The sequence below is a fragment of the Canis lupus genome, chromosome 10 (assembly GCF_011100685.1).
Source record: "Canis lupus familiaris isolate Mischka breed German Shepherd chromosome 10, alternate assembly UU_Cfam_GSD_1.0, whole genome shotgun sequence".
NCBI lineage: Eukaryota > Metazoa > Chordata > Mammalia > Carnivora > Canidae > Canis > Canis lupus.
The window spans coordinates 18,256,822-18,280,706 of record NC_049231.1 but is presented as its reverse complement, the minus strand read 5'-3'; the positions used below and the strand labels follow the sequence as shown (position 1 = coordinate 18,280,706).

General features: G+C 53.3%; 1 protein-coding gene across 7 annotated transcripts in view; it reads right to left on the bottom strand.

Moving 5' to 3' along the window:
- Positions 1 to 12,292, bottom strand: part of BRD1 (bromodomain containing 1) — a 36,302-nt gene extending 24,010 nt beyond the window's left edge. For 3 of the 7 annotated variants that reach the window (XM_038550190.1, XM_038550193.1, XM_038550194.1), the window contains exons 1-2: positions 12,177 to 12,284; positions 6,371 to 7,751 (exon numbers count right to left, since the gene is read on the bottom strand). In XM_038550190.1, coding sequence (XP_038406118.1) covers positions 6,371 to 7,751; positions 12,177 to 12,213 — 1,418 coding nt within the window. In that variant the 5' untranslated portion in view covers positions 12,214 to 12,284. Of the gene's footprint in view, positions 1 to 6,370; positions 7,752 to 9,404; positions 9,524 to 10,325; positions 10,380 to 12,176 lie in introns of those variants that run through there. The other 4 variants (XR_005365468.1, XM_038550195.1, XM_038550191.1 and 1 more) reach the window with 4 other exon arrangements.
- Between the last annotated feature and the right edge of the window lie 11,593 nt (positions 12,293 to 23,885).

The following is a 23,885-nucleotide window of genomic DNA, read 5'->3' as shown; positions in this document are numbered from 1 at the left end:
ATGCGGATCCGGGTCCCTCAACATTCAACTCCAAAGGGAGAGAGTCCAAAAGGGACCATTGTAAGAGGGGACACAGGACTCGTGTGACTGTAAAGGCACGGCACCCCGCGGTGTTCAGAAAGTGGGTAATAAGGTGAGTCCCGCGCAGGTCAGGACAGAGGCAGGCCCAGGGGCAGAAGGGCTGGCCAGGTCCCGTCTCTCGAGTACAGAGCCTAACAGGGGTGTTCACCCCACTGCCATGCATTTAAGAGTCTTTCTACTTTTGCATTTTAAGAATTTTTTAAAGATTCATTGGGGGGGGGGCGGGGGACAGAGGAGGAGAGGGAGAGAGAACACACACGTGCAGATGGGGAGGGACAGAGCGAGAGACGCTCCACTGAGCAGGGAGAGGCCCCCGGGGGCCTCAATCCCACGACCCTGAAATCATGACCTGAGCCGAAATCAAGAGTTAGATGCTCAACTGTGCCACCCAAATGCCCTTTTAAATATTTTTTTAAAAAATACAGGATTTGGCATGGGTATACAAAAAGGTTAAAAAAGTTTGGTTTTCTCAGGTCTTTCTGAATATGTCTCACACACAAGGTGCCTTCAGATGGAATATAACCTGGCTTCTGAAGAAACTGAGGGAGGACCCAACAGAAGATCAGTCAATAAAACATCAACTTGCGATTCTGGCATATAACCTGAACAAAGTTCTTTAAACTGAGTACCTTGCTCCAATAAAACTGCTTTTACACAACCTATTTACGTATGGGATGAGGATGCAGAGTGGCGTCCACAGATGCTGGGGCAGCGCCAGGAAAGCAGTACATCCATTTCCGACGCCGCCACATTCACGAAGGCCCGTTTCCTGGAGGGACGCGCCCAGCACACACCCCTTGCAGGGAAGCGGCTTCGTGCCACCAGAGCATGGTGGCCTCAGTGGCCCCACCAGATCATGGAGACATGACAGGGGAGGCCCAGCGACTGGCGGGACGGCGGCCGGCCCCAGGACGCGGGGGAAGACGCAGAGGCACACTGCCCGACTCCACTGAATTCACTTTCAGGAATGATGAGCCTCCTCCGAATATTCCAGAAATGACACCTTTCAGCTATTTGATCTCAGGTGAAGAATGCTGGACTTGAACTCAAAACTTTAACGCAGGAGGCGCCACACTGCTTTTCAAAATTATTTTGGCAGGTTTTGTCAAAAATACCATAGAAAGGAGAAAGGCTGAGGGGTAACACGCGAAGACCCCTGAGGGAGGTCGGGACGCCGGCCACGGGACACCGGCCACGGACCGCCACCTCTGTGCTGCGCCATGGCAGGCAGGCCGGCGGGCCCAACACCCACAATCACACAAGTTTCACATCAGCTCGCTGTCCCCCTCCTGACAACGCGGTCAAGGACACCTCGAGGAAGCTGGGCAGAGACGCAAGCAAAAGCTAAGGAAGTAGAAATGGGAAGACACGATCAAGTGTTGACAGAGGAGCCCTTCCCCCCACCCCCGGCTCTGCAAGAGCCCGTGAGCCAGCTCTGGAGGGCCCTGCCTGAGAAAGCAGGGGATAGACACACCAGGGCGGAGGGACAAATGAACCAGAATCCGTTAAAAATGAGAATCACAAAAGCAGAGACAGGAAGCCAACCCAGAGAAAAACACAAGTTCCCAAAACTCACTTGTGAAGCACAAATGAAACCTCAATACGTTCACAGCAAGGGTTTTAGGAAGAGAATCCATAGTCTTTTAAAATTTTCCTCCCACCCCCAAAAGGAAAGGAAAAAGACAGTTTTTTGGAAGAGGTTGGCCTGGAAGACCAGGCCACGTCCTGCCACCAGCAGGGACAGCAGGTGTCCCATCCGAGGAGGCAGGGGCGGCAGCCACACAAGGGAAACACCAAACTCACTTGCAAACATACCTGACAAACCGAGTCCTTCTGGGTGTAGAGCGACTGCACTTGCCCTGATGAGCAAGGGGGTCTGTCCCAGGGAGGCAAAGGGGGGGCCGGGGTGACAAGGTCCAGACAGAGCCCACGGACAACGGGAAAGAGAGCGGGATGTGGTTGTCTCTCCAGAGACGTGGAAAAAAGCCACCGGTTAACCACAACCTCAACTCACCCCAAGCGGGGCCAGAGAGGCCCCATCCTGTCCCTGCTCCACGGAGAAGGGCCAACGGGGTGATGGGCAAAGCTCAGGACAGGACGTGCACAGCGTTCCTGGGGGAGGAGAGTGCAGGACGTCACTGAGCCACACGAAGACGTCAGTAAGGGGACACGCTCTCGGCTACGCGGGGTTCGCAGAGGACCTGTAGTGAGTATACAGGTGGCCTCCAAACCTGTCTGCAGGCACCAAGGGATTTCCAAATTCCCAAGGAGGGCTGTCAGAAAACCTGACAAGGGACTCCACATCAGTGAGTGTGGGGGAGGCGGGGCTCCACGTGGAGGGGAGCAGGGCCGCCCCTCGGGGACGGGCAGGGGCTGCGCGGTGCTCGCGGACCCCAGGGAGAGCAGACTGCCTGTAGGGGACGAGAGAAAACACAGCCACGCTGAAACCCACATTGTGCTCATCCCTCGTGAGAAACTCGTCCCCAAGGGACTGAAGCCACGGGCCGAGGGACAGGGTCACCAAGTGACCAAGGCCGGCATGCGCACTGCGACACTTCGGGGAAGGGTGGTCGGCCCCAGGGACGGACCCTCTGCACGCAGGCCCACACGGCCCGCAAACCCAGAGACAGGACAGCACTGAGGCTGGGGAGATGGCCGGCCACAGACTGGGAGGGCCACCTTCTAGAACATCCTGGGGCCTTCAGGATGTGAAGGCCCAAGGGACTAGGACAGGCACCAACCACAAACAAGGCCACCCCGCGGGGAGCCGGTGCCGGAGGCCTGGCCTGCAGCGCCCCAGCGCCGGTGACAGTCAGCCGCCATACCATCCCCTCCGGCCACTCCACCCGCGGAGGTGACCGATGATGACAACGCACGGCAGCGGTCTAAGAAAAACCCTGGGCCTCTACAGATGAAGAAAAGCTAACTACGTACATGCTCCGTGTCTTAGGAGGACGCCACGAGCTGTGGCAGGACGTGAGCCACGCCAGCAGGGCACGAGGCATGTCTACACGACACCATGCAGCAGAGCAGGCTGCCCATGGGGACACGGCCACCGCGAGAAGTGGCTCATGGGGGGACGGGGGGGGGGGATGGGGGGAGCACCGGAAGGCCGGGGTCACCAGGCCGGAGGGTGCGGGCTGCTACAGGAAACACGGGGCAGCGGCAGGATGGCCGCGGACAGGCCCCAGGGAGCACATGCCACCCAGGACAGGACGGCGACACCAGAACACCAGGGGATTCCTACGGGCTCCCCACAGGAACGCGCTGCCGCACAAAAGGAGAACAAGGGAAGGAAGGGGCACAGGCGACCAGCTGCAGGGACCGCTGGGGGGCGGCCCAAGGGCCCAAACCTCAAGACTGTCACAGTCATACACACGAGCCTAGACGTGGAGGGGAGGACACGCATCTGCGATGAGCACAGGACCACCTCCAGCGGCGCCCCTGCCCCAGGCTGCACCCGGGAGGCACCCCTGCGATGCGAGCCACCCACCTCCAGACCCACGGCAACATCAGGAGAGGCCACACATGACAGCACTGTCTTCAAGGTCAACGTGTAAACCAGCACAGACCAGCAGAGACCAGTCACCCGGTGCGTTAACACCAGGGTGTGGACCGGAGGGCCCCACCCCAACTCACCAGGTGGCTGCTGAGGGTGGGCCAATGGGGCCCTGGGAGTGTTCCTGTAACGCTGCTTTTCTTTAAAAAATCCTACTATTTGGTAAGCACCTAGGTTTGCCTCTAGTTTTCCATTCTGAAACTTTTTATATAAATACCATGGAAAACAAAAATATGCAACTAAAAAGTTATTTTCTGTACACACGTGCATAATCACTGAACGGACATGCTCATGGTGTCCAGCGTCATGCTGAGACTGGGGGTTTAGGTCCCACCTCCCAAGTGTCCTGAGTCTTTGTAACGAGCAAAACCGGCACGAGCACAACCCGCACATCTCGCTTTGGGAACGCTCAGAGGCCAGGCGCAGGCCAGGGTGGCAGGAAGGAAATCCAAGTGATGGAGACGGGACAGACAAGAACGGGTACACCACCGTCACCCCACGGGCAGGACCCTCCCGGGCAGGAGCGCCCCGCCCCAGCCCGCCACCCTCCCCAGGAGCAGGGTGGCCGGACCAGCCACACCCAGGCCTCAGCGTCAGGACCCTAAGAGTAGCAGCTGGCATGCCCAGGCCCCCCGGCACCTGCCCTGCAGCCTACAGGGTGGTCGACAGTGGGTCGCCTGCCAGCTGAGGGTGGCTTGAGGCCCCTCCAAGGGTGGGGCTGTGGCCCGGACATCAAGGTGTCCACACACTGACCCTGCACACCACTGCCCTCTACTCTAAAGTGAAGTAACAGCATCCTCCTAATTTAAGGAAAGGAAAACCAAACATGGGCCTCTCGACTTTCGGTATGCGGTTTGGCCGCATCTCCTTGCTTAGAAACACTTGGGCCCAAAGCCGGGGTCTTCTCTTCCATCAGGCCTGCTCAGTGGAGACCTGAGGGCCCACGGTCCTGGCTGGAGACGCCCTGTCCTGCGAAGGGCCGCAGCCCCCGCCAACCCCTGCCAGCCCCCGCCCAGCCCCCATGCAGCCTCCCACCAGCACCCTGCCAGGGGCTCCTAACCACATGGCGCTGCTCACACAGAGGCAAGTACGCTCCTTCGGGCTTCTCAATTTGTTAGGCCACGTTTTTTTTTTTTCCTTTCATTTCTCTCAATTACAGGAAAGCTCAAATTTTTAGGGGTCTTCAACAGAAGCTCTTGATGCAAATCTCGTACTTTCTGCCCCACAGGTAGAAATGCAAGAGAAACTAACATTGAAAAAGTCTAGCTGACTGACGGCAAAGAGACCCCTTGGCATTGGCAGCGCTTCCTTCTGGGTACGAGGGGTGAGCACTCTTACTCGCTTCTGAACTTACTGACTCTAGAGTGACTGCACACGCTCTAGAAAATGTCATTTTGGGAAAAGTCATACTTCTATTTCTTTTATTTTTTAAAGATGTATTTACTTTACAGAAAAACTGTGCACGAGGTGGGAGGGGAAGAGGGAGAGCAGCGGACTCCGCGCTGGGCAGAGCCCCCGAGCCGGGGCTCGATCCCAGGACCCTGAGATCACGCCCTGAGCCGAAGGCAGATGGGTCACCTGCGCAGCCCTGGGCCCCCCACTTCTAATTCTTAAGAGACGGTAGTACCGGCTCTGGAGGACAGCTCAGAATGTCTTACAACCGGACTGGGGAGCTCAACACGACCCAGGACCCGCAGACACCAAACCTGGCTGTTGAGTCGCAGCGTGCTGAGGCAGGAATCCCTCGCTCAGACCCATGGGGAGCCAGAACCGGGAGCCACCGCCCGATACGCTACGAGGATGTCCACTGCCCAGCGACCAGCGTACCCCGCAGCCTGTCACACAGCGGTTTGTGAGACAAACAGGTCGTGCATCCGGCAGCAGATGGTGGCAAGCCGCCCTCAGGAGCACGCGCCCGTGCCCACCCCCACCCGCCGCCTCCTGCAGCCGTCTGACAGCCCCACGCCCCACGCCAAGTGCACGCCGTCCCCAAGGCTCAGCAAGTGTCTGAAGGAGCGAGTGGTGTGCTCTCCCACACGCAGGCTCTGACATCACCAGGTCACTCGCCTCACGTTCCCAACAAAATACAAAGAGCAAGTCAGTCACGAGAGGGGGAGGCAGAGACGACACAAGGTCAGGAACAAGAGCAGACACAGCTGGGGCGCAGGGGTCAGGGCCGGGCATGGCCGGACCCCACCCCAGCCCCGCGGGCCGCCCCCCCATCACAGGACACCCACTAGCCCTGCTGCAGAACCCCCGACCCCGTGGAGGCCACCCGGACTGCTGTGGTCTCCCCCGTCCCCAACCACGGGGGACGCCCGCCGCACCCCGCACACGGCTCCAAGCTGGAGGACCCTACACGGACAGCCCTACATGACGTTCGTGCCACAAAGGAAAGGGTCGGGAAACCCAGAGAGGCCGTCACCGACAGGAAGGAGACCGGGCCTCCCTCCAGAAGCTCCCGTCAGCCCCACTGATCTCCACCATCTCTCACCTTCCTCTTCACAAGAAATCATTTTTAAAATACCACAAGGTTCCCAAAGCCGGTGGGAGAGCAGAGCGAAGAGGAACGGCAGCTACTCCTGTCCACACCTGCGGCGCTAGGGCCTGGGACCCGAACCCTGCAGTCGGGCAGCTCAGGGGAGAGGGACCGGCAGCTCAGGGGAGAGGGACCGTCAGCCAAGGAACCAAGGCTCCGGGCTCACCCATCCCTCGCTGGCACGCACGTACCTCTGAGGGGGGATGTAGGGCGCGCACACAGGCGGAAGGGCCGCGCAGGGCTCACTCAGGGTCTTCTTGGCCTTTTTTGCTTTCTTCCTGACCTTGGACGTGGACCTGACCGCTTTGACGGAGCTGTCCTTTCGACAGACGCCATTTTTCATTTCGACCTCCCCGTATATGTTCAGGGGCCTCCGTGTACAACCTGGGGGCGTGTGGACATCACAGTAAGCGGTCTTCCTGACGGAGAAGGTGGTGGCACCTCCAGTGAGCTCCTTCACGGGCTCCATCTTCATGTAGAGGCCGGCCTTCTGGGCGCAGGTCACGTGGAAGGCGGTATAGCAGTTGGCCTTGTGGCACTGGATGCAGGCCCCCACGCCCTTCTGCTTACAGAGGTAGCATGTCAGTTTCCACCGGGCCGGGGGGATGTTCCTCACGCCGTCGATGGGCTCGATGAACACCGTGTTGGCAAAGCCCACCTCCGGGATCCACAGGGCGCACACCACGTGGCCCCAGCGGTCGTCGTCCGTCTTTTTGAAGGCACCTCCCTTGTTGGGGCAGAGCACACAGTCGGCAGGCCGCGCCCGGGACTGCAGGCAGTGTCGGCACAACCACTGGCCCTCGGGGATATAGGGCACCCCGTAGCACTCCTGGTGCACGGCCAGGTTGCACATATCGCAGAAGAGGATCACGTTGCTGTTCTGGCACTCGCCGTCCATGCAGATGCAGCACACGGCGTCCTCGTCGATCAGGGACTGCTGCTCTCCCTGCTTCTGGTTCTCGCAGTAGGACTCCTTCTCGAAGCGGTCCATCAAGAACTCAAACACGCTCTGGGACACGGCCGAGACACAGTCGCCCTTCCGCTTCTCGTTGACGATCTCCAGCCAGGCGTAGTCCTCCTCGTCCATGTCGTACTCCACCTCGTTGTCCAACTCCTCGGCCGACTTCTCGATGAACTTGTAGTACACGGGGGGCCGCCTGGGGGCAGAGGGCGGGCTGTACTCCACGATCCGCACCTTGGGCTCAGGAAGCGCGCTGGCTGACGCCAGTGGGCCGTGGGCACTGGGGAGGGCTTCATGTTTCTTTTTGACTCTGTTGTTTTTGTGGCGCTTAGTTCGTAAGCACACCGGCGGCCTCTCGCTGTTCTCCTTATTGCTGTTGCACTCGCTCAGTTCTTGAGCGGTGAGGTCATCCTCTAATATGATCTCCAGGGGATCAAAAATGCTGATCCTATGCAGGCGCCCCTCAATCTCGATCTCCACCATCCTCTGGGCTTGCGCGTAGGTCAGGGTCTCTCGCGTGGGGGAGTGCTTAGTACTGCACGGGGAGGAAGGGTGCCTCGCTGCAGCGCCGCGATGACATCGTCCTTTCCTCCTCATTTGGTACTGACTCCCTGAAACAGAGGCACACGGAAGGTTAACTCCCTGCAGAGGACCGACACGGGAAACCCACCAAAGACGCAAACCGACTTGAACTAAATCAAAACGAAACTCCCAGCTCGGGGCTCTGAGGCTTCCAAAACCACCCATGGCAGGACTCATTCTCGTGTTCCAGGGACCGCCTGGACCAAAGGACACAAGTAGCCAGGAGTAGCCTTTATAGGCACAAGCCTCTCTGGGCCGCTCTGTGGTTCCCCCGGCTCACCGGTCACCTTGGACCAAGCTAACAGGTCGCCCGGGTGACCGCAACAACCCTCCTGAGTGGCGGTCCCCACCCGAGCCCAGTCAAAGTCCACACACAGAGCTGGACCCCAGCAGGCCCAGAGGTCGCGAGAGCAAGGCGAGCATGTTTGCTGGCTGCCCGCTCCTGACCCGCACTCCCCCTCATCAGCCCTCCCCCGCCCGGCTGGGCCCAGGAGCACCCCTGCAGCCCCGGCCTCATAACCCCCCAGGGTGTCGGGAGCCCTGGCAGTCTGGCCACAGCAGTCCATCCCCTGGAGCACGGCCTCCGCACCGTGTCGAACCACAGGGCCTCTAGGCCATGCCAGGACCACAGAGAGGAGCCCCATGTCGGCCCGGGTGGCCGTCTACATCCCCAGGAAGCCCAAGGCAGCTTCCAGAGGGCCTCAGCAGTGGCCGCCACAGGAACCCCACAGCCCAGGCCACCTGCCCCTTCCCCCCAGCGGCGCTTCTCAGCTGCCATTGGGAGTGTGGTGCTGGGCCGTGCCCTCCTCCTTGTCAAGTGCACCCAGACAAAATGTGCAGTGTGCCATGGATGCATCTCTGCTCCCCCTCCACACGAAGGGCCACCCGAGGACCACATGCTGCCAACAAAGGCCCTGCCCCGGGGCTGCCGGCAGGGGCTCAGGTGCCCGATGTCCTGGCTACAGACGTCTCTGAGAATTTGCTCCTCAGACCTCCAGCAGCTCGCTCAGGGACACAGCCTATTTTCAGTGTCCCTCCTGTGACAACTCCTGACTTTGGACTGAGCAACGTGCCATGTTGGGAGCCTGCAGTGAGGACCTGATTCCTCCCTCCAAACCACTATGCTGTACTGAGAGGAAGCAAGATGCACGTTCCAGTTGGAGCCCCAGGCCCACTGCTTCGTGGCCGGCCAGGACTCGGGAACCTGGCACGGGGGTGCAGCCTCACAGCCACCCGGCTGGTCTCAGGGAAAAGCCCTGAGAGGGTGCCTGGGGAGTCCTGGGAGGCAACCCCAGCACACCATAGGTGCATGTAACACAGAGCCTTCAGGTTTTCCTTTTCCTTTTCTCAAATAGAAATCCATGTCTCATATTGAAATTTTACAGGAATTCTCTGTAAACACAAGCACAGCAAACACCGTGGCCTGTTGAGACCCAACTCACTGGCCTGTCGGGGTGTCCAGGCGCCCGCTCAGCCCTGGACAGCCTGGCAACAGGCAGCAAAGCCATGACTTGGCCAGCCCTGGGGCACAGTCCCTTGTAAAGAAGCTGGGTGTCCCCCTGGCCGGGTGACAGCCCCGAGGGCGTCCGCACCGCAGCCTACGAGGGGAGGACCCTGAAGCACCCAGGGACCACCCGACATGTCATTACTGAGACGGGCCGAAGCCGCCGCCGGTTACTCACCAGGTGCAGAGCAAACCTGTAATTGTGTCCTCCAGCCCCAGCACCCAGCGCTCTAACTAAGAGCAGCCTTTGGGACCCACCGCCTCCCTGGGGCTCCCAGGGGCTCCTGAACCACTTTCTACAAGAAATTCATCAAACGCTTAACGGTCCGGCAGCTCTAGAACCTGAGAACAGAACCGCGGCGGGGACCGGCCACTGCCCCGCGCCTCGGCCTGTCTACACCCGCGGACGCTGCGAGCCCTGGGCCGCGTCCACACCGGGCGGTGGTCGGCGGGAAGCCCTGCTCGCGCTTCCACACCGGCTCGTGCGCTGCGGGGCGTGGGACGGGGCACGGCACGGGGCACGGCAGGTCTCCCCGCGAGGACGGACGGCGGGACCAGGGCGGTCCGCTCCCGCGGGGCACTGAATGCCGCCCCCAGCGTGCGGGCGCCAGGCAGGGGTGAAGTCTGCGGGCGAGGGAAGCGGAGCCGATGGGCGTGGCGCCTTCCTGGGCCTGCGGACTCGGTCGGGCCGCGGCGCCCTGCAGCCCCGAGGCGGCGCGGAGGGGGAGGCGGGGGGGCCGGAGGGGGCGGGGGCCGAGCACCGCGGGCCGCCCACCTGCCGCCGCGGGGACGCCGGGCGCGGGCAGCTTCCCGGGCGGCCAAGCAGACGCGCGGCCTGTTACATAACGACCCGCTCGGCTCCGCGGCCGCCCGCTCCGCGGCCTCCCCGGGCCCCCCGGGCCCCGCCCCCGCCCCCGCCCCGATCCCCGGTCCCCGCCCGGCCCCGGCCCCGGCCCCCCCCGCCGCCCCGGGCCGCCCGCCCGCCCGCCCGCCCCGCCGCCCGCGGACAATGCGCCTCCCGCCGCGGCCGCCAACATGGCGCCGGCCCCCCCGGCCCCCGCCCGGCCCGGCCCGGCCCGCCGCCCCCCCGCCCACTCACCGTCGGGGCCGCGGCGCGGGAGCCCGGGGGGCGCGGAGGCCGGCGCGGCCCAGGCGGCGCTAATGGCGCCCGCGGCTCCCCCGCCAACGGCCGCGCAGGCCCGGGCCGCTCTCCGGGCGCGGGGTGCGGGGGCGGCCGCCGGGGCGGGCGGGGCGGGGGGCGCGGGCGGCGGGCGCGGGCGGGCGGGGGCGCGGGGGTCGGACGCCCGGGCCGGCGCGGCGCTCGCTCCCCAGCGAAGCAAACAATGCGGCGAGCGCTCCGCCCGGCGCCCTGCGTGACGGACGCGCCCCGCCCGCCGCCGCCGTGACGCACGCCGCCGGGGAGGGGCGGGGCGGGGGGCGGAGCCGGGGACGGAGGGGCGGGGGGGGAGGGGGAGGGGGAGCGGGAGAACCGGAGGGGAGGGGAGGAGGGGAGGAGCCCGCGACGGAAGGGCGGGGGGGGGGGGGGAGGGAGGGGCCGGGGACGGAGGGAGACGGAAGGACGGCAGAGGAGGGGGGGGGGGGGGGGGGGGGGGGGGGGGGGGAGGGGAGGGGCCAGGGGACGGAGGCGGGAGAGGGACAGGACCTGGGCAGAGCGGACAGAGGGGACGGGGAGGATGGAGGGAAACGTGGCTGGAGGGGGGACGGAGGGGAGGGGGAGGGGGGCCGGAGGAGGGGGGTGACGGACGGGGAGGGACCAGGGGTCGCAGTGGGGGGACGGAGGGAGGGAAACAAGACCGGGACGCGGGGGGCGGAGTGGCGGGGAAGGGGGGGATGGAGGGGGAAGGGGGGGAGGGGAAAGGGGAGGAGGGGGACGGAGGGGGACGGGAGGGCCAGGGGACAGAGGGGGAGGGGGCGGAGGGACGAAGGGACGGAGGGGGCAGGACTGGACCCCTGGGCTGAGGGGGGCCAAGGGAGAGGACACGGAGGGGGGAGGTAGGGGCCTGAGGGAGGAACGGGACCCTGGGCCAGGCAGGGAGGGGGCGGCTGGCCTGGATGAGGGGGAGGACGGGACCCTGAGGAGGGGCCTGGACCCTGGGGGCGGAGTGGAGCCAGGAGCCTGGAGGGGAGGACGTGACCGTAGGGGGCACCAGGGAGGAGGGAGGGGTGACCGGACTGAGGCCGGGGTCCCTGGGCGGGGCCAGAGAGGGCAAGGACCGAGGGGCGCCAGCGGGAGGGGGTCTAACCGCAGGGGACAGGACACAGGGCAGGGGACCAAGGCCACAGACTGGAGGCGCCGCGGGGCAGGTGACTCCGGGGCGTCTAGGGCGGAGCCGAGCTGGTCCCCTGGTTTCCGGAGGCTTCGCGGGCTCGGTGTCCATGAGGACGGCTGGGGCCCCCGGCTGCAGGAGCCGCCCCTCGCCTCCGCCCCGGGTTCTCCCAGGGAGACATCTCCTCACCAGGGCACGCAGAGCCGAGTCCACCGCCTGGGACCGTGCTGCGGAGGCCTCCCTTGGAGTGTCCCGGGTGGGAGCCCCCCCAGCCCTCTGCCCACGGCGCTTGTGCCTCACGGCACCCAGCCGATGGATGAGAAGTGAAGGCTTGGAGGGTGGGCGAGGGTGGCAGCCAAGGCTCCCCTCGAAGCTGCTGCCCCTGCAGATACATCGTTGGGCCAGGGCAGGGCTGGCCAGGTGCTGGGGCACCAAGCATGTGGGGACCAGCGCCAGGAGCTGCAGGTGCCCCCCTGCTTTACAGAGGCCTGCTGATCTGACGCCAGACTTGCCAGGACGCCCAGGGGTGGAGGACGACGGAGCCAGGCGCAGCCCTGTGTCCTCGACCTTGGGCCAGCCAGGGGCACACCCACCCGCCCCAGCAGGTTACAACCCAGAGCCCGAGTAGGAGGAGATGAGAACCAGGAAGCCTCTTCACACACCTGGAGACGGAGAATGGCTTCCCAGGTGGCAAGGCATGCCCGGGAGAGAAGAACAAATTCATGTCAGAGTGACGTTCCCAAATTCCAGGGATAAAGAGACCACCTCCAAAAGCTTCCAAGGAGAAGGATATTGTTTGGTCACACTGAGCCTGATTGCCACTCGGCAAGGAAGCGGTTGTCAAAATTCTAAGAATTGAACCGAGAATTCCCTGTATGACGAAACTCGTTGGTGAGACAGCAAAATAAGGGTGTCTCCACAGTCAGTAAACATCCAAGTTTACCAAGTTACGCACAAAGTCTCTAAAAAAAAAAAATGCTGGAAGATAGACTCCAGCAAAATGAAGAGTATGTCCAAGAGTAAGACATGGATGCCAGCAGAGAAAATCAAATAACAACTTGAGAGAAAATCCCAGCTGAGCCCCACACAGCATACGGTGAGGGGCGATGACAGCGCAAGTTCTCGTATTGTTGGAGGACTTCAGAGTTGGTAGAAAGAAGTTGGGAAACTGAAATGAAGAAAGATTGGCGGTAGCAACAAAAAGCAGAAAAAGATAAATGCTTGGTAAGTAAGGAATATGATATAAAATGACAGGAAGAAATTCAAGTATTCCAGGAATCACAAACATGACTAAATTAATCCATTAAAAGATAGAGACTCTCAGACATATATCATTAGGTACTATTTACAAAAAAAAAATAGTCTAAAAATGTCACAGAGAGATTGAAAATAAAAGGATGGACAAAGTGTGTACCATACAACTTTCATTCTTCGGTAGACTGTAAAGAGAATGGACAAAAAATTAAAAACCGGAAAATAGTCGAACAGGTATACCTTGCAAATGATTAGTGTCCAGAATCCTTTCAAATCCATCAGAAAAAAAAAAAGCCAATAGAATGACACACAAAATCCATAACCAGTCTCCTTGAGGGGAAGAACATGAAAGGGCCAGTAACCGCATTTGTAATTTTGGGGATGCAAACAAATCACACCAAATGAGCACAAATGTGAAAGTCCAACCCAGTGATGACGGGAAGGTGGATCAACTGAGATACGCGCACGCTGTGTACATGGCACAACTGTGTCGGTAAATAACAAGACACGACCCAACAAAGCTGCATGTGGTACCGGTTACGTGTTCCCGCCTAACAAACCAGCTGCAAGACTGTCGCTCAAAATGATAATTGTTCCTTCTGCACACGGAGCTGCCGTGTGCAGAAGGAAACCATAGGCAGGGTTCAGCAGGTGCGGCCTGTCTAGTCCCCGCTGCAGCCCCTGGGATGTCCCTATGCGGGCTGGAGGGCGCACTCCAAGGTGGTGCACTCGGGTGGCCGGTAGGCCGGTTCCAGCTGGGGACGGAGTGGGACCGTGTCCCGAGTCCCGAGAGAACCAGGAGGGACCTGTATCACTTCTCCCATAGTAGCCAGAAGTCACCTAGTGTCCCTTGGGCCCGAGCCTGTCCAGATTCCAGAGATGAGACAGTGCCCTCTGCCCTCGGTGGAGTGTCAAAGCCACATTTTAAGAGGAAGGAACGTGCTATGGAAGAAGCCGTGGCCACTTGGGGAAAATGCAAGCTGCCTCATGTGCGGCTGCTACGTACCTATCGGTCCATTCCATGCCTGAACGTAGGCCAAAGCCACGCTTGTTCATCACACACCAATGTTCACGACAGCATTTAATGTCGTGATTTAATGGCAAAAATACTGGAAGGAAAAATTTACCTTAATGTCTCTGGACAATAAAATGAACAAAGTGAGGTGTATCCAGACACTGCAATAGCACACAACATCTTGACAATGAAGGGATTGTTCCACTTGGGGCCACGTGGCCAAATCTCAGACACGCGCAACCCTGAACGGGAGGAACTTAAGACTCTAACACAAAGTGTGATTCTGCTGATGCTCAATGGAGTGAGCCAGGACACATACATGCAAGTATGTACACACACCCCGTATCTTTTTTGAGATCTATTGATGAAGCTAAAGTTCACACTGACAGCTCCAGTTACAATCCAACAGATTTCATTCTATCCTCCCTTTATGTAGAACTCTTTTTCAACGATGAAAAGACTCGATGCGTTTGGCTAGTAGTTCGCTCGGTCTCTGTTGAAGCTGTGCCAGCCAGACAGTTGACCCAAGACCTCAACCACCACCCCCTGCCCCGCCTGCACTAGGATGTACTTCCAGAAGATAGACGGCTGAGAGCTTGACCTGACAAAGGCAAAGACGGCATCGGCATCCTTTTTTAATATTCTATTTCCTGGCAGAAGTCAGACAAAACCCTTTTTCCTTGCATTTGATCTACCTCTCGTCTTTGATATAGTAGATTGTGCTTCCATAAACAAGCACAACATTCTTTAAATGGTATTCTCACTTCCGAATTCAGGAAAGAATCGTTTTCAACTGACTCTTTTAATAGAAATTTAACTATTTGCATAATATTATTAATATTATCAATATTGATAGGAATCAGTTCTCTCTCTTTTTATTTACCAGGATGTAATTAGAGAAATTGTGCAACCAAGACCTTATGTGGGTGTCACATTTGAGACTACATTCAGTGTGACCCACCCACCTTAGGAATGAGGGCTGTAGCATCTGTGTTGAATCAATGCCCACAGAGCCCTCAGACCTACCCTACTCAAGTACCTGTCCTGTGGTGTACCAGGTCTTGGTCCTACGAGTAGTAAGGAAACCAAGAACTGTGCCAGGCACCATGGTCCTTGGGAAGATAGGAACTTACCCACATCCACAGGCACTACAAGCAAATCGGGAAGATCAGTTCGTTCGGTTTCCCAACCTAGGAACAGAAGAGCAAATGAGAGAAAATCTCAGGCATAATACAGGCTCAACCCCACATTCCTTATGATGACATCTCCAAACAGGAGTTGATTTTCTGGCCTTCATCTATGGGTAGCACCATATGACTTAGGTGTGCCAGCCCAACGAGAAGGCTCATACGGGTTAATTACCACTTCTTACAGCACCTGCATAGATGAATCAGGTCCAAACACAAGAAGGCCAGCTTTCTGTGGTCAAGAATAAGCTTTGTAGATAATTTATCATCATAAGGAGGGGCTAATAAAAATCTTTCAAGACTTAAGAATGGGTAAAAGGATGGTGGTGGCAGGAGGCTGAATGTCGTCTAGCAATTGCCTGCTAAACCTGCCAAGGGGATTTTTTTTTTTATCCTCAAGAGTGTGTACCTGTTTCACTCACTATTTATTGATTATGGTTTTTTTTTACAACCCATTAAGGGTAGAGTTTAACTTGGAGAAAACAGACAGCTAGATAAAATGATCCCCACCTGATAGCAGCACAAATAAATTTTGTCCAGGAGTAAGGAGTAGGAATTATTTCTGTCCGGTAAAAAAGATTACAATTAGAAGAGGTTGCCGTTTCATGGCCCTACAGAACATTAGCCAGTCTTTGATCTAAATTAGCGAGCTTACTCAAGCAAGCTTGTCTTTAGCCACTACCGGTACTTCCTCCTGTCTTCAGTCTTTTACCAAACTTACCATCATGCTCGTTTCCCCATTAATGATTTAAATAAATCTTGGACACATCCTCACTTTAGAGTTGTAGAGTCGTATTTTTAATTTTTTGAAAATTATGCCTTGATGGTCCCTACATCTAGCTGCCTCTCAACATCCCTCTACAATATCTAATAGGCATCTTAAAATTAACGTGCCTGATACTCAGCCCCCAGTCTTCATTCCCAAGCTTGTCCTCTGTTGTCTTCCCCGTCTGTTATGTGTTGGATTGTGTTCCCCAAACGATATGCTGACATCCTGACCCCCAGTAGCTGTGAAGTGGATCTCATCCAGAAACAGGCTCTTTACAGATGGTGAAGGTAAGAGGAGGTCATCGGGGTAGGTCCTCGTCCAACAACTGGTGTCCACATAGGAAGAGGGAAATTTGGACATGGACACACAGGCCGTGAGAAGGCCGTGTGGACAGAGGCAGAGACTGGAGGGATGTAGCCGTTGGCCCAGGGAAAGCCGAGACTGACAGCCACCAGCAGCTGGCAGAGACGGAGGAGGATCCTGCCCTACAGGTTTCAGAGGGAGTGCTGGCCTCTAAACTATGAGACAATACATTTCTGTTATTTTAAGTCATCCAGTTTGTGGCTACTTGGTTATGGCAGCCATAGGACACTAATCCACCTTCTTAGTAAATAGTAACTTCATGTTTCCTGGGTGAGAGGCATTGCCTTCCTGTGCCCATCTGATCCATCAGGAAATCTTATTAGTTCTCCCTTCAAAAGGTGTGCAGAACCAGCCTCGGGTCACCATCTGCTCTGCTACCGGGCCCAGTCACACCTGGATTATTTCAGTATCCTGACTAGTCTCTCTGTTTCACCTGTGAACCCGTATACTCTTTCTCTACACAGCAGCCCAAGTGATACTGCCACCTTGCAGTGGCTCCCCATCTCTCTCAGAATAAAAGTCAACGTCCTCGAACTCACAACCAAAAAACAAACAACTAGCTTAAAAAAGGGTTAAGGACTCAAGCAGACATTTCTCCAAAAAAGACATACAGATGACCAATAAGCAAATGAGAAGGTGTTCAACATCGTTCATCATTTGGGAGCATGCAAATCAAAATCACAAAAGCTGCCACTTCACACCCACGAGGGTGGCTGGAATCAAAAAGTCAGATAATAACAAGTGTTGGTGAGGATGTGGAGAAGCTGGAATCCTCATATGTTACTGAAGGGAATGTAAAAAGGTACAGCTGTTTTGGAAGACAGCTGGACAGTTTCCCAAAATGATGAACATAGAGTTACCACATGACCCAGAAATTCCACTCCTGGTTACATACCCAAAGGAAATTAAAACACGTGTCCACACAGAAACTCATCCACAAAGGTTTGTAGCAGTATTATTTGTGATAGTAAGTGAAAATAAGCCAATGTCCATCGACTTATGAATATCAAGATGTGATACACCTACAAATGGAACAAAAAGAGGTAAAGTGCTGAAATGTACTATGTGGAGGAATCTTGAAAACGCTATGCAAAGAAAAGATGCCAACAGGCCACATACCGAATGATCCCATTTATATGATATGTCTGTAATAGGCAAAGCTATAGACACAGAAATCATACTAGTGGTTGCCAGGGCCTCAGGGGAGGGAGAAATGGAGACCGACTACTAATGAGTATGGAGTTTCTTTGGGGGTGGTGATATTCTAAAATCAAGTGTGGTGAGGGTTTCACAACCTTGTGCCTATACTAAAAACCACTAAATTGTATATTTTAAATGAGTGAATAGCATGGTATGTGAATTATGTCTTAAGACATAATTGTTGTAAAAATATATTGAAGAAATAAATAAGTAAAAATAAAAAATAACACCAGAGACTTCTGGTTTAAGAGTAGATGATGTGGACTCCTCTCTCCGTGCTCATCCAAGTAAATATTTTAAAACCAGGAAATAATACAGCACACAATTATAGGAAAAGGAAGAGAGTCTGGCTGGAGACCTAGGATTGAGGAGGAGTTACACAGAAGCCTGGAGTCTCCCATCCCCTACCCAGCAGAAGGCTGTCCAGGTCCAGTATCTCCAGACCCACCAGTGGCAGAAGGTAGCCCAGGCCCACTGTCTCCCTGCCTTCCCCCAGCAGTGAGGGGAGCCCAACTATCCTCCCATGGGGGAAGAGGCAGAGATTGAGGAGGTACTCTCCATCCCACAGATCCATCCTTTCACACAGCTACCTACTAGCTCTGGGAAGCCTAGGGAATCACCTCTGTCTCCACAGAGAGCACCAACAGAATTAAATGGGAGCCTCTGTGGCCCCAGATGAACTAAACAGACCAGAGTAAGAAAGGAAGGGGCTTTAAAAACTAAATTATCATTGGAACCACAACCCATGAAAATAGGTTAGGATGTGCTGCACCTAAACAGGATGACTGCCTGCTAAAACAGAAAGTTTAAATAGGATTCAGAGTCTCCTAAGATAATATCCAAGTTGTTTACAATTTTTAAAAATCACTTGTCGAGGCGCCTGGGTGGCTCAGCGGTTTGGTGCCTGCCTTTGGCCCAGAGCATGATCCTGGAGTCCCAGGATCGAGTCCCACATCAAGCTCCCTGCATGGAGCCTGCTTCTCCCTCTGCCTATGTCTCTGCCTCTCTCTCTGTGTCTCTCATGAATATATAAATAAAATCTTTAAACAAAATAAAAAATAAAAATCATTTGTCATACCAAGAACTGGGAAATTCATACTTGAAATAAAAAAAAAATCCAGATTTCACATTGTGGTGAATCAGATGTTGGAATTACCTGATGGGGTCTGTAAAAACGCTTCAACAACTAATTATAAATTACCTTAAAACTAATGAAAAAATAGAAAGTCTTAGAAACAAACAAATGGAAATTACAGAACTGAAAAATACATCAAATAAAACTCGCTGTACCGAGGCTCAACAGCATAATGAATATGACAGAAGAAAGTATCCATGAACCAGAAGATAGAACAATAGAAATTACCCAATAGAGAGAAAATAAATTGAAAAATAAATAAATAGATCTAACATTTGTATAATCGAACCCCAGAAAGAGAAGAAAGGGTATGAAGCCGAAAAAATATTTGAAGAGGTAATGGCAGAAACTTTCCAAATTTGGCAAAGGACTTACACATTCCAGAAGCTGGGCAAATCCCAAATAAGATAAAGAAATCGGTGCCACACACAATAATTAAATTTCTGAAAACTAATGACAATGAAAAAGATCCTGAAAGCAGAGAGAAACAGCACTTTGCCTATAAGAGTAGAACAATGGGAGTAATAGTGGGTTTTTTTGTCGTAAATCACAGACGCCGGAGGGAGGCACTTTTCTGGAGTGCTGGGAGGAAATATTTGTCCATCACGATTCTACATCAGGTGAAAACATGCTTTGGGAATGAAAGGGAAATAAAAACATTGTCAGACAAAGGAAACCAAAAGAATTTGATCCTTGCAGAACTACCCTTAAAGAACATCTAAAGGAAAGACTCCAAAGAGGAAAGAAATGATAACAGAAGGCTTAGAACTTCAGGAAGGGGGGGGGCACCTGGGTGGCTCCATGGTTGAGCGTCCACCTTTGGCTCAGGGTGTGATCCTGGAGTCCTGGGATCGAGTCCTGCATCAGGCTTCCTGCATGGAGCCTGCTTCTCCCTCTGCTTGTGTCTCTGCCTCTCTCTCTCTCTCTGTGTGTGTCTCTCATGAATAAATAAAATATTAAAAAAAGAAAAGAACTTCAGGAAGGAAAGAAAACAAAGGAGTGGGCAAAATAGAGGTGAGTGTAGTGGATCATCCTTATCATGCTTTCTTGTATTGCATGGCTGAAGCAAAACTTGTGACTATCTGATATGGCACTAAATATATAGAGGAAATAATTTAGATAATTATATTTTTGTAAGTGGGGATAGTAAAGGGAGCTAAGTGGAAGTAGGGTTTCCATGCTTCATTCCAAGTGCTAAAATGGAGTCAGTGGCCTGTGACAATTTGTGTGTACTATCATACTAAGAGCGCCCCTGGAAAAGCTATACAAAACATTGACTCAAAACACATAAAAAAATGAAACAGAATTCTAAACAATGTTTAGTTATCCTACAGGAAGATAAGAAAAGAAGAAGAGATGAATAAAAGAGGGAACAAACAGAAAACAAATAATAAAATGGCAGACTTAAACCTTTATATATCAACAAAAAATAATGTAAATGGTCTAAATACACTGATTAAAACACACAGATTGTTAGAGTGGATTTAAAAAAAAAAATACAGCCCAGCTAGGATGCCTGGCTGGCTCAGTCAGTAGAGCATGCAACTTTCAATCTCAGGGTCATGAGTCCAAGCCCCATGTTGGTCGTGGAACACACTTAAAAAATATACAACCCAATTATGTGCTGTCTACAGGAAACTCACTTTAAACATAATGATGTAGGTAGGTTAAAAATAAAAGAATGAAAAAAGATATATATGATGCAAGTTTAGTACAAACGTGGGTGTGGCCACAGTCCCAGAATCTCAGGATCCAGCCCCACGTCGGGCTCCCTGCTCAGCGAGGAGTCTGCTTCTCCCTCTCCTGCCTCTCCCCTCTGCTCATGCTCTCTTTCTCAAATAAATAAAGAAAATCGTGGGATGCCTGGGTGACTCAGTGGTTGAGTGTCTGCCTTTGGCTCAGAGCATGATCCTGGGATCCTGGGAATGAGTCCTGCATCAGGCTCCCCGCAGGGAGCCTGCTTCTGCCTCTGCCTGTGTCTCTGCCTCTTTCTGTGTGTCTCTCATGAATAAACAAAATCTTTAAAAAAAAAGAGAAAATCTTAATAAAATAACAAAAAATAAAATTATAATGAGGGACATCCATACCCCACTCCCAGCAACTGGTAGAACTAAGAGACAGAAGGTCAATGAAGATATAGAAGAACTCTAGGCCTCCTCACCAATGGAATCTAAACAATATTTATAGCACTCTCTGCCAAAGAACAATAGAATACACCTCCTTTTCAAGCCCTCATGAAATATTAACCAAGATAGACCATATCCTGGGTCACAATACAAACCTCAACAAATTTAAAAGAATATAAATCATACAGACTATGTTTTCTAATTATAACAGAATCAAACTCGAAATCAACCGCAGAAAGACCAGGAAAATTTCCAAATACTTGGAAACTAAACAACAAACTTTTTTTTTAAGATTGTATTTATTTATTCATGAGAGACACAGAGAGAGAGAGAGAGAGGCAGACACACAGGCAGAGGGAGAAGCAGGCTCCCTGCGGGGAGCCCGATGTGGGACTTGATCCCAGGACCAGGATCATGCCCTGAGTTGAAGGCAGACACGCAACCACAGAACCCCCCAGTGACTAAATAACAAACGCCCCCCACCCCTAAACAACAAACTTCTAAATAATCCACGGGTCAAAGAGGAAGGTTTAAGGGCATTCAAAAATATTGAACTGAGAGGCACCTGGTGGCTCAGTCGATTGAGCGTCTGACTCTTGATTTTGGCTCAAGGTGTGATCTTGGGGTCATGGGATCGAGCCCTGCATCAGGCTTCATGCTCAGCAGGGAATCTGCTTGGGATTCTTTCTCTCCCCCTCCCTCTGCCATCTCTCTGTCTCTCTGTCTCTCTCAAATAAATAAATAAAATCTTTAACAAAAATATTGAACTGAGAAAGGTGAAAATACAATATATCAAACTTTCTGGGACCTAACTAAAGCAATGCTAAGAGGGATATCTATAACACTAAATCCATAGCTGAGAAAAGAGCAAAATTTTCAAATCAATAATCTAGTTTTTAAAGATTTTATTTATTTATTTGACAGAGAGAGAGAGAAAGAGAGAGCACAAGCAGGGGGAAGGGCAGAGGGAGAAGCAGGCTCCCTGCTCCATCCCAGGACCTTGGGATCATGACCTGAGCCAAAGGCAATCACTTCACCGACTGAGCCACCCAGGTGCCCCTCAAATCAATAATCTAAGCTCCCCCTTTAAGTAGCTACAGAAAAAAGAAAGTGAAATAAGCCCAAAGCAAGAAGAAGGAAGAAAATTACATGAGTAGAAATCAATGAAACTGGAAACAGAAAATCAAAGAAAGAAAAAGCTGGTTCTTTGAAAAGGTCAATAAAGTTGACAAACCTCAGACAAGACTGACTGACAAAGAAGTAAAAAGAGAAACAGCAATTACTAAAATCAAGAATGAACCAGGAGGCATCACTCCAGAGCCACAGACATCAGAAGGGTATTAAGAGGCCTGTGATGGTTAATTTTATGTGTCAATGTGGCTGGGCCACGGTGCTCAGAGACTTAGTCAAACACTATTCTGGTTTTTTCTGGGAGGGTATTTTTGGATGACGGTTACATTTAAATCAGTGGACTTTGTCAGGAAATGACAGATGTTGGTGAGGATGCGGAGAAAGGGGAGCCCCATACACTGCTGGTGGGAATGCAAGCCGGTGTGGCCACTTTGGAGAACAGTGTGGAGGGTCTTCAAAAGATTGAAATAGATTTACCCTGCGACCCAGCAATTGCACAGCTGGGTGTTTACCCTAAGGATACAGATGTTGTGATCCAGAGGGACACCTACACCCCAGTGTTTATAGCAGCAATGTCCACAAGAGTCAAACTATGGAAAGAGCCCAGATGTCCATCAACAGGTAAATGGACAAAGAAGATGTGGTCTGTATGTACAACGGACTATTACTCAGCCATCAAAACAAGAAATCTTGCCATTTGCAACAACAGGGATGGAACTAGAGGGTGTTATTCTGAGTGAAACAAGCTAGTCCGAGAAAGATACCTGCCATATGATCTCACTCATGTGGAATTTAAGAAACAAAACAGAGGATCATAGGAGAAGGGAGGGAATAATAAAACAAGATGAAACCAGAGGGGCACCTGGGCGGCTCAGTTGGTTAAGCATCTGCCCTTGGCTCAGATCATGATCCCAGAGTCCTGGGGTCGAGCCCCACATTGGGCTCCCTACTCAGCGGGGAGTCTACTTCTCCCCTTTCTCTGCCCCTGTTCCTGCTCTCTCTCTCCCTCTCTCTCTTGCTCTCACTCTCTCTAATGAAGAAATATAATCTTTAAAAAAAGGAGACAAAATCAGTGAGGGAGACAAACCATAAGAGACTCTTTCTTAATCATAGGAAACAAACTGAGTGTTGTTGGAGGGGACGTGGTGGGGGGGGACGGGGAAACAGGGAGATGGGCATTAAGGAGGACACGTGGGTGTTACAGAAGACTGATGAATCACTAAGCTTTACCTCTGAAACTAGTAATGCATTTTATGTTAATTGACTGAATTTAATTTAAAAAATCGTAGTGAGAGAGAAAAGTAAGGGACCCTATAATTTAGTGTGAGGAATTGAATATGCACATAGGAATGGAGATGTTGAGAACACTTACAAAGTCAGTAAAAAAAAAAATCTAGATACTGAACTTGTAACAAGTAAAGAAGTCATGCAATAAAAAAAAAAAAATCAGTGGACTTTGGGTAAAGCAGATTGCCCTCTATTATGTGGGTGGGCCTTGTCCAATCAGTTGGAGGCCTGAAAAGCACATAGGCTGGCCTCCCCCAAGCAAGAGGGAATTCTCCGGCAGACTGCCTTTGACTTCATATCAGCTCTTCTTGCTTCTACCGCAACTATTAGCAATCAACACAAGGAAACTGAAGTTAGAAATGCAACCATTTACAATGGCTCTAAATCAGACAAAATACTAAGTGTAATCTCTAAAAAGCATGTGTAGAACTCGTATGCTGAAAGTGACAAAATGCTGATGAAAGAATTCAAAGATCTAAATAAACGTAGAGACATACCATTTGCATGGTTAGAAAACAAAACAGTAAAAATGCCAGTTCTCTCTGAATTGATACACAAGTTCACCACAATTCCTGTCAAAATTCCAACGAGATTTTTCTTAGATATGGACAAGATTGTTCTAGACTGTATATAGAATGGTGAAGGAGGGCAGCCCCGGTGGCGCAGCGGCTTAGCGCCGCCTGCGGCCCGGGGTGTGATCCTGGAGACCCGGGATCGAGTCCCATGTCAGGCTCCCTGCGTGCAGCCTGCTTCTCTCTCTGCCTGTGTCTCTGCCTCTCTTTCGCTCTAAATAAATAAATAAATAAATCTTTAAAAAAAAAAAAAAAAGAATGGTGAAGGAACAATTCTAGCTATAATAACTTTGAAAAGGAGAGTGAAGTGGTAGGAACTGGCCTGCTGGATT